Source organism: Hypomesus nipponensis, chromosome 3 (genome assembly GCF_054491055.1).
Source record: "Hypomesus nipponensis isolate SF chromosome 3, ASM5449105v1, whole genome shotgun sequence".
NCBI classification, from domain to species: domain Eukaryota; kingdom Metazoa; phylum Chordata; class Actinopteri; order Osmeriformes; family Osmeridae; genus Hypomesus; species Hypomesus nipponensis.
In genome coordinates, this window is record NC_140363.1 from 10,100,030 (window position 1) to 10,110,396 (window position 10,367).

Here is a 10,367-nt window from a genome sequence, read left to right on the forward strand (position 1 = left end):
GTTTGGGAGCTTGGTCGTATTGAATCTGACCCCTTTGTCTTTAGCCCCCCTGTTGAATTGTACCCAGTCTGTCATTAACGGTTGTCTCTGTGTTGCAGCACCGCATGGAGGGATTCATACCACAGTCCTCCTTTTTACTATGTCATGGTTACCTCAAGTTTTTACTGCTGTGTCATCTGGAGGCATGCAACATGACTCCAGCAGACATGACATATATATGAGGAGATGAACACACATCTCAACTTTAGCACGCAGTTTTTGATTGAGTTTTGGCAAATAGTCTGAGCCTATGAAGCCTGCAAAAAAGGCATTTTGTATGTTACAACTCCCAAAAGTATGATAAAATAAGTTTCCCTAATACTACTCTACTGGTGTGTCCTTCCACAAGACTAATGATGTAAATTAACTGATGGCAAAATGTGTGATTTACATCTTCACAAATACACGTGAGAACAACTAAGTATGTCTTTTTCTGATTACAAGACTTGTATTCTTTTGTTGAGTGTTTTGTTTATCTGCAGTGTATGGCTTAACACATATGTGTTGAAATTCAGCCCTCTCTGGTTAATGTGTGTTGCCAGTGCATGATCAGACAGGGTGGGTGTTAAATGTGGGTGTGGGTGGGTGGGGGGTTGAGAAGGGGTGAAAGTGTGTCCCTTCTGCAATTGGCTAGTGGATCTAAGTGTGTCATTATGCGCCTCATTGTTCCTTTGTTGGGATGGAGGTATAAATCCACCCCAGCGGGCAGAGAGAGGGACAGTGAAGACAAGCAGAGCCCACAAGAGGACTACAGCACCAGCCTGAATCAGTGAAAGGAACTGCTCAAACAGAAGTGGGAGTGGGAGAGCACTGCCGTCGAGAAACCACCGACCTCTGCCTTTAGAGTCAACCTGAGAAGTTGCTTTTCCCCCTCAAGTGGACGCAACCATTTGTGGACGTGTATTGAAATCAAAGTTTTGGGTTGTTTTTTTTTTGATTACCTGAGATGGATTCTGACGCCGGCTCCAGCTGCAGTCGCTCCTCGTCTCCAGACCTGGTTGTCGACGACAACATGGGAAGTTTCTTCTCAAACAAGATGTTCCAGGCCTACTGCCGTGAGGAGGGGGCAGCCAGAGCGGCCATCCAGGGCAGGATGGAGCACCCTGGGGGAGGCAAGATGAAAGGTCAGGGTGAACTCCCGAAAGAAGAAGGCCAGGACCTGCGCCTGAAAGTCAACAGTAGAGAGAGGAAGAGGATGCACGACCTGAACCAGGCCATGGACGGCCTACGGGAGGTCATGCCCTACGCTCAGGGCCCCTCCGTCCGCAAGCTGTCTAAGATCTCCACCCTGATGCTGGCCCGCAACTACATCCTCATGCTGTCCAGCTCTCTGGAAGAAATGAAGAAGCTGGTGGGCGACGTCTATGGAGGCAGCGCCGCTCAGAGCCGATCAAGCAGGGTTAACCCCTCCGCCCCGGCTCCGGGCACCCATCTCCCCCTCCACCCCCTGGCACAGTCTCTGCACTCCCTGGTGGGCAGCACGGCCTCTGCTCTTCAGCACCCCTCGCCTGGCATAGCATTGGCCCCACACTCGCCCCCCTCTGCCAGCTACCTGGGCTTCCATGCGCCCGTCCAGAGCCTGCTGAAAGACCCTCTGCACCTGACCAGCTCCTACAGGCACTTCCCGGGCATGCCCTGCCCCTGCTCGCTGTGCCAGCCTCTGCCCACTACCACCTCAACCCTGCACAGCTTGTCCATGGGCAGATGAGATACTGGACTGAACTAGGCCCCATCAAGGACTATGACTGTTGTTTAACTATGAAACCAACTCGTGAACTTCCTAGCACAAGGATTTGTAAATGTATTGTATATATATTCAGTTAAGTATGTTGCTGCTATTTTTATGAATGATATGTGCATTGGTGAATACTGCGGCAAAGATTCAACGCTCTACACACTGTGGCTGTTTCACAGACCTGTTTATTTGCTTACCTTTTGTGTTCTGTATAACCAATCTTTACATTTATGTTGTAACAGCAGCAGTGGCTGCTACTGGAAATTCAAGATGCTGAACAGAATGCCAAAACGAAAACGCTATTGGTGCCTATGTTTTATTTTCCTAAATTAAACTTTTTAAATAAAATGACCAAGAATCCCTTTCATTGTTTTATACACAGAAGCAATTTGAACTATCAGTATGTTGGGTACCCTAAACATTTAAAAGTCAAAAACATTTACAGTATGTCAACTTCTACAACCTGGGTCCAGGGTGAGCCGGGAGTGGGGGGAAGGAAGGGAGGGAGGGGGCTGGTAGGAGCAAGGAGGAGAGGGTGTTGTTACTAACCAGCTCTGGGGAGGCCAACCCCTGAGTTAAAGAGGGACAGAAGGGCCAGACAATGCTGCGGTGCAGAGGCTGAATGTGGGGCTCAGGACATGGGGCACCATCCATCTTCACCTCAACAGGGTGTGGAAGATGAAAGGGGGATGCAGGCGCCAGGACGGCGCGTCACTTTTGTCTGGCCCAGGCAGGGGACACGGCCCTGTCCCTCTCATCTCCAAGGCTGAGGATTTGTCACTGTACCGTAAGGACATGGGTGCACTGACTCCTGTGTCACGTCTGAGGGGGAATCTGAAAGAGAGGTGAGATTAGCGTTGGTTAAGGAAAAGTGTGAACATTCAATGTATTTAGGAATCACAGTTATCAAGACCATTTCCTCAAATAAAAGCCATGAATTGATATAAAAATACGATACACTATAGATCAGGGCCCTTCCTTGGATCACAAATGAAAACAATGATTTACCAACTTATGCTAACACTGAAAAAAAATAGCCTACGATGTGGGCTGGGTGCGGTGGACATGTATTTACTCAAACCCCCAACAATGGCTCACCCTCACTTAGCAACAAATCAACCGTGAAAAAGACATGCTTATCCTCCCACGGCTGACGGATGAGGAGGAGATCAGGGGAAGAAATGAAGAGATGTAGCTCCTCGCCGTCCCCTACCTCTCGCCCCCTCTCCCTCCTCCCCCTTAAGAGGTCTGAATAGGCCCAGACAATAGCCGTGCATGGGACACAAAGACCGGGGGAGGCCAAGCTCTCGTGCCTGGGACACAGACCCCCTCCATTCAATCTACATTTCATCATGGTAACAAGCCCCGTCGGGCCAAAAGGCCTGACACCTCGCTCGCCACAAAGGCGGTTAGCTCTAATTTATGGGGCTATTGACACTGTAAAGAGCCCCTGTCAGTACTGGGGGACTGTCAGCTGTGGGACGTCCCAGTGGGGGGAGGCAGCTGCCAGCCCGGCCCAGGGAGGGGGCTTCTGTGCTGGGGACAGGCGCTCCGGCGTCACCTGGTCCCTGCTCCTCTGACACTGGGACCCAGGGTACTCCCACATGGCCCCCCCCCTTTATTTGGGCACAGGTGGGAATGGGAAGCTGAACACATTGTGGGGATTAGTGGGATCAGCCTTCTTTTGCTTCGCTCCCTCCTCTAGGTGGATAATTAGGGACATTGACTTGTGCAAAGCTGGTGTTTCCTGATCAGGACCAGATGGTGTTAACCCACAGCGTAGCATCAGCAGGACGGGGAGTGTGTGTGTGTGTCTGGGTGGATGGTGTATCATGGATATGTATCTTAAATCATTCAATATGGACTGTGCCTCTCACAGCCATTCAGTTCAGTCCCTGCTGCCACTGAAGCTTTTAGCATATGTTTAACCTGCTTCAAAGATAAGAGGTCATGTGCTGTTCACAATGTGCCAAACACTTGGGGCCTGTATATGTAATGTTAGACATTGAGTAGGTGAGACCGGGTCTGATGTCTACAATGAGATATACAACATGGAATTGTGTACTTTTGGAACAGCATAAACACGACACAGGACACAATAAAAGTCACTGAATAATACTTTAGGAAGCACATACTTCAACCAAACACAGTACGGCAATAAAAGCTAAAATAAATGTAACAAATCAAATGTGCAGTCCCTGTAACAGTTTGAAATGCGTGGAAAGATCCTAAACTCATCAAGAACACTGTCATAAAAGTTACTAATAGGCCCATAGCCTAGGTCAGACAAGCATGTGAATAGCAACCCATAGCCATTGTAACAGATGGATAAGATAACCGGGGGAAAAAGTGAGGGGAAATAGAGGGGTGTCACACTTTGCTCAGCAGAGCCAGGATCTATGGAGTTAATTAGAGAACTGAAGGACCCAATTAGTGGAATCGAGGGACTGGGCAGGGGAGACATATTGCAGAACATACGCACACATTGTGCAGCGTCTGGATATCGGGGGACTTCAATTAAGGGAGAACTCTCTTCCAGAAGCTCACAGTCTGACCTTTTTACTCAATGCTCAGTAAAGTCTGGCTGTCTTTCACTCTGCATACTGATGAGGGGGGAAACACAGCTGGGATTGGGTCAGCACACATGCACCCTGTGATGATGCATGCACACATAAACAGACGCATATGCATTCACACAGGACAAGCATGCACATATGCTTGTGCACTCCCTGCCTTTGTCTCTCTCTCTCTCTCTCTCTCTCTCTCTCTCTCTCTCTCTCTCTCTCTCTCTCTCTCTCTCTCTCTCTCTCTCTCTCTCTCTCTCTCTCTCTCTCTCTCTCTCTGACACACACACATACACACACACTTTCCGTAGTGGGGTTGTCCGCTGGGAATTAAGCACTGATTACTCGTCTCAAAGGGGTGGATTTGATTTGAATACTAATACTTAGAACCTCTCGCACAGTTTGGCACTTTGCAGCCACCGTAGCCAAGAAACTAACGATCGCAGTTATGTTTTGCAATTGTATTTTTTTACGTTTAAAATTTCATTTTATTGTTTAAATGTAATAACTTTACTACCGAAATCCTTATATATAAATCCTCATGTTGATAAATACTCTGACTATAATATTTTCAAGCTCAGTTTGTCGGGGTTAGAGTTCAGTCAATATTGATGATGTCATCGTCTGAAGATGGCTGAAGGGTGAGAGTGAAGTCGCAAAATACTTTTTGTTTAGTTAATTTACTATCTCACCAAATATAAAACTGACAACATTCAATATATGTAGATAAAGTACTGATTCGTGTTTATTTTGTTCTCGCTTGATCCACCGCTGTGGAAACTATGCAATTCTTTGCTCAGAGTCCGTCGCGGGTTTGTTTACCAAAACACTGCAGCAGCTGGTTAGCTGGCTACTTAGCTATTTAGCTATATTAAGGTTTGGTGAATTGTTATCCAAGTAGCTATGGATGCATTCCCTTCAACGAAACGATTAAGTCATTTGCAAAATGTGTCTTTTGGAGACGATAAATAGAAGGGAACAGATAACCGATCGGTAGCTAGCTTTACTGAGCTAACGATGTTGTTAAAATATTTACTAAGTAGCCAAACCTGTTAGCATCTCTTGCGTTCATTAACGCTACATTGTTTTTGAAGTCTGTTACCGTTCAAATTAGGTCGTTGCTAACTTGAGTTGATATCACCTGTTTACTACTGGTTTGAGTGTTTTACGACTGAATAGTTGGACCTCTTGCCACTGCGAGTTTCTGTTGTCGTTTTAATTTCACATGTTAACCATAGTGTATCTTTTCACCAGGGAAGGCTGGTGGGGAGGCTGGCTTCAGCAAAGCTTCCAGGCCGTCAAAGACAAGGTAGACATCTTTATTTAATTCATATTTTAAGATGATTAGTACTTTGCATATTTACTATAACCACTGTGCTGTTAATGAACTATTGCATAACAAAAAAACTATTTTGCAGTCGGCAGAGGCCTATGACTTTATAAAACGTGACCTGACAGAGTTCTCCAATGTGGTGCAACATGACACAGCATGCTCCATTGTGGCCACAGCCAGTGCTGTCAGGAGCAAATTGGCAGTAAGTTCTTCATTCCATATAGGTGACTATGATCTTAACTAGTCACATTACCTCTTACATAACAATGTTACATGTTATTGGTCTGGTTTTTAAGGTGGAAGGTACGTCTGATACCACAGAGAAGGTAAAGAAAAGCTTGTCCAGTTTCCTTGGAGTCATAACAGACACCCTAGCTCCTCCCCCGGACAAAACCATAGACTGTGATGTCATCACACTAGTGGCGACTCCAACGGGCACCACAGAAGTCTATGACAGCACCAAGGTGAGCACAGGGGGGCCGGGCACATCAGTGGATGTGTCTTATCGTGTAAAGGATTTCTCTTATTGGAGTCATAAGAATGACTTGTGTGCTCACTTCTCTGGGCTTGTCACTACTCTGCCCGACAATCAGGAGTATTCTGATCCTATAAGTAAGGATGGGGTAGTTGGTGTATGAGAAATAATAAAGCTAATTGATGTGTAAACGTCCTCGGGCATGGGATCACAGCCGGTGTTGAGCTGGAGGCTCCATGACATGATGCGTCTTTGTTTTCCCAGGCTCGTCTTTACAGTCTCCAGGCAGACCCCGCAACATACTGCAACGAACCTGATGGTAAACTCAGACAGTGCAAATCCATTTTCACAAAATGGCCGCAGTCTGGAGCCCTGCAGTCGCACCTCAGTGTTGCAGTGTATTTTGACCAAGTACTGTGCATGTCATGCTTGTTCCAGGTCCCCTAGAACAGTTTGATGCCTGGTTGTCCACCTTCAGCATGGAGGAGAGGAAAGGGGAAGTGTCCGACCTGCTGGTCAGCAGCCCCTCTATACGGGCCCTGTACACCAAAATGGTACAGTTTGTTTTTCTTATCAGGACATCTTAACATAGGAATGAACCAAATAATGAATTTTTCTATGCATTCTTCTAGGTGCCAGCAGCTGTAGCGCATTCAGAATTTTGGCAGCGGTATTTCTACAAGGTTTATCAATTGGACCAGGTAATATACTACTCTTTTCTTACACTTTCACAGGAGTTGCATTACTATTCCGAGTGCAGAGCCCAATTACATGAAGTACTTTTGTAATCTGGCAAATGGAGTGGGTCTTGTAGCGCACGGAAGCATATGACACTGGAGTGATCCATGGATCCGTCGCTGAGTGCAGCTTGACATGGTGGCGAACAAGTTTCGATGTATTTCTCGCCAACGGCCCATCCAAACAACTCCCCACTTGACATGGCATGTTCATTTGACCCAAGCAGCTTCATCCAGGGCCTGGTTCTCCTGAGAATCGAGCCGCAAGCAGAGACACAGAAACTCCTGCCTTTTTATCATTAGATGTCACAACGTATTTCTCTCTACATGCTGGTCAACACTAGTTGGAATAGAAGGAATGAACTGAAAATCTTTATTTTTGTTTTAACCAATAGGAGGAGGCAAGAAGAGTGGCCTTGAAGCAGAGAGCAGAGCAGAGCACTCATACTGAGTCTCTGGGCTGGGAGGAGGAGGATGAAGGTATGAATGGTGGTGAGGGAGATGACTATCCCTTTCAGTTGAAAGAAAATTCATCGGTACAGAAATGTCCAATTTGCTGTTTTAACTGACAGAAGTTTGATCTATCAGTTAGATCCCTGGTCTATTCAACACTCACTGTTCCCCCTCGTTTGCTCAATATAACAACAGATGACTTCCTGGGTGTCACATCCTCATCCCGCCTCGACTTCACTCCCCCTTTGGACGAATCTGGAATCCAGCACCCCACCCTCCCGACAGTCCCCATGGGAATGACTCCGCTGAGCCCTATCCTGTCTCCCAACACGGAGCATGACGCCACCCTCTCAGTCAGCAGCGACAGCCTCAGCCAGCCCACGCAGGTGGAGGTGATCCCCGCTCCTACAGCGGCAGAACCCGCAGCGGGGGTGGTGGCCCAGAAACTGAACGAGGCTAGCCTGGAGGACAGAGAGCACCAGGGGCAGGTCGAGGACCAGAAGCCTGGGAAGAATGGCTTACAGCCTGGATCTCAGACACAAGCAGCAGCCCAGCGTGATGCCACGGCAGAGGGCCTGACTTCCAAGGCCCTTGGCCCCACCACCAGGCCAGAACCAGCCAGAGAGGAAGGGCCGCAGGATCTGAGGGTATTTGAGCTTAACTCTGACAGTGGCAAGTCTACACCCTCAAACAATGGAAAGAAAGGTAGGACACCTTTTTACATTTTGGTCCTAATGAATAAATGATCAGGGGAATCAGTGTGTTCTTGAGTTTGGTCACTGATGGCTGACAGACATATCGATGTTGAGCCAGCATCAGGATTTAACCCCCACCTCCCCCCCACACACACATCCACACACTTGTTTTAATTTAGGCACAGCTAGCTGTTTTGCTCAAGCTAGTTGCATTGGCAGCGTAGCATATTCCGCAGGATGGTGTACATGCAAATGCTCATGAAGATTTGTCATCTGTCTCATTTTTGCAAATGAAGTGACAACACATCCTGCTCAGCACTTCAGAAGTGTCTTGGCTGGCCTCTTTTGTTCAGGCAAACATAAAGTACCTTCTTCCCCCATGTCCATCGCAATGCTTCCTCTTATAAACATTGTCATATGCCAGATCGGGTGACATTGCCCAACACTTGTAGAAGGGGGGGGGGGGGGGACATGGATCTTGTAAATGATCGGGTTTATGTACTTCCAATCCATGCAGGGTCCAGTACTGATGTCAGCGAGGACTGGGAGAAAGACTTTGACCTGGACATGACAGAAGAAGAGGTCCAAATGGCCCTGTCTAAAGTGGAGGCTTCTGGAGATGTGGGTCACATGAACAGTACATTGAAATGCCGTTCGAGTTCATTTTTCTTATAACTTAAAAATGTTGTGCTGTTGAATGCACATAGTCACATACACACACACACACACACATACACGTTTTACATCCATCCATTGTTATGTTTGATGTTTTGTACTAAAATAGCTTTTTATATTTTTTCCAGTTGGATGAGGACTGGGAGAACTGGGACTGACGAGTGCGACAGTGTCATTAAAACAAGTTCTCGGCAGACAAACCATGCTTACTGTGTTTTAACTCTATGTCCACGCTATCACAATGTCCCGTTTGTCCATAGGAGAATGTCTGCTGGGTTTGGGCCACATTTCTTCCTGGCCAACAGCAACGGACAACCAAGGCAATAAACATGTAGACCCTACTGTCAGCTGACACATAAAGGTCGCTGTAGGGAAGTGTTGTCCTCTGGTTCTAACCTGAGCAACATATGCCTAGGGAGCAATGATACTAGTTTAGGGTGGTTGGTATTGGTTCCATTGACTAGACAGAATGTGAATGGTTTCACCACATCAGGGGAATAGGCTCTATTCCTTTTTTCTTTTATGCCATTAAAGTACATGTAAATTGTTGCGAGTACTACAAAGTTGAGTTGGGAGAATACCTTTTACCTTCAGGCTGCCGAATAGCCATAAATTATAACGCTGCTTATCACCTTCTAAAGATGAGATACTTCACAAGTGATGTTTGAATGACGGTGTATATTGATTTAGCTCTCATATGTGTATTGTTTGTCCCAGGGAATTTATTGATAACCCCTCTTATCATTTGCAAGTGAATATTGTTAACGGAAAATATTTTGGGCTTCATTGAATGCATTCTTTTGGGGATTCTCTCAGAACTCTAGATAAATGGCCTTTTGAGACACACGGCAGTGTGTAAATGATATGTTTTGGTGAACCGATATGATTCTAAACATAACTAATCCACCTTGTATGTTTGAATTTACGTCTTTTTCTTGTTCAATCTTTTTCCCTTTGCTGTCTTTTCGAGCAAAGTGGTTGATGTAAACACGTTTCCTGTCTCTATGTTCTGGCTTAAAATATTCACATCTATTCTCGTCATTTTGTGTTTCTCCATTGTTTGTGGGGGGCGGTAGCTCATCTATTGTCAGAACAAGCCAATCAATACACAATAAAAAGGCTGCAAAACTGTATGTGTCAAGCTTCCGAGTATGGTCTCAAATCTTTATGCTGTAAGAAGAGCATTCCAAACTCCAAAACCCATACTGCTTTCCTGTGAATATTTCAAGTGCAGTCTTAAAGTACTACCAGACTATGATAACTTTTGTCTGTGATCCTCATAGTTAGGGTTAACAGTAACTCAATATGCCATATCCACAATGTGTAATTATGTCCTCTGAAATATAAAAATATTCCACTACATCTAATGTGCTTTGGATTCCATGACCTGGGAGTGGCATAAGCAACATGTTACAGCGTCACACACTTGCTATTTTATTTTCATATTTTCTCTAAATTTGTTATTTTAAAAGCAAGTACGGCCCACATTTTTTACATTTTTCAATAAGCCATTAAATACTATAATTAAATTGCTGTCTGAGTTTCCATTGCAAACATTAACAAGCAAATGGTAATGAAGCAAATAAACGTGTTTATGATAAAGTGATTAAGTTGATGATCAGTGTTCCCCCTTGGGTCAGTCAGTGACCAGACTGCCCCCT

The 10,367-nt window shown here is 45.8% G+C and overlaps 2 protein-coding genes across 3 annotated transcripts; both read left to right on the forward strand.

The window, feature by feature from the left end:
- Nucleotides 1–985: 985 nt before the first annotated feature.
- Nucleotides 986–1,747, forward strand: olig4 (oligodendrocyte transcription factor 4). The gene has a single exon (XM_084683381.1). The coding sequence runs from the start codon at nt 986–988 to the stop codon at nt 1,745–1,747; it is 762 nt and encodes a 253-aa protein (XP_084539507.1).
- Nucleotides 1,748–4,876: 3,129 nt separating this feature from the next.
- On the forward strand, nt 4,877–9,847 carry bsdc1 (BSD domain containing 1). Of its 2 annotated transcripts, none has more exons than XM_084675405.1 (11): nt 4,877–4,979; nt 5,593–5,647; nt 5,757–5,873; nt 5,968–6,135; nt 6,411–6,465; nt 6,585–6,700; nt 6,779–6,847; nt 7,279–7,363; nt 7,532–8,041; nt 8,549–8,652; nt 8,835–9,847. In XM_084675405.1, the coding sequence occupies exons 1-11, from the start codon at nt 4,969–4,971 to the stop codon at nt 8,862–8,864; spliced, it is 1,320 nt and encodes a 439-aa protein (XP_084531531.1). In that variant the 5' UTR covers nt 4,877–4,968; the 3' UTR covers nt 8,865–9,847. The 2 variants fall into 2 exon arrangements, with proteins under 2 accessions (XP_084531531.1, XP_084531530.1); XM_084675404.1 differs by lacking the exon at nt 4,877–4,979 and adding an exon at nt 5,106–5,179.
- The last annotated feature ends 520 nt before the right edge of the window (nt 9,848–10,367 follow it).

What these genes read in the sequence shown, in the direction of transcription:
- olig4 (XM_084683381.1), top strand. Translation starts at nt 986, where the DNA reads ATGGATTCTGACGCCGGCTCCAGCTGCAGTCGCTCCTCGTCTCCAGAC.
- bsdc1 (XM_084675404.1), top strand. Translation starts at nt 5,121, where the DNA reads ATGCAATTCTTTGCTCAGAGTCCGTCGCGGGTTTGTTTACCAAAACAC. An exon ending in TCCAGGCCGTCAAAGACAAG is followed by an intron (nt 5,648 to 5,756) that starts GTAGACATCTTT and finishes ACTATTTTGCAG; the next exon opens with TCGGCAGAGGCCTATGACTT. An exon ending in AGGTTTATCAATTGGACCAG is followed by an intron (nt 6,848 to 7,278) that starts GTAATATACTAC and finishes TTTAACCAATAG; the next exon opens with GAGGAGGCAAGAAGAGTGGC.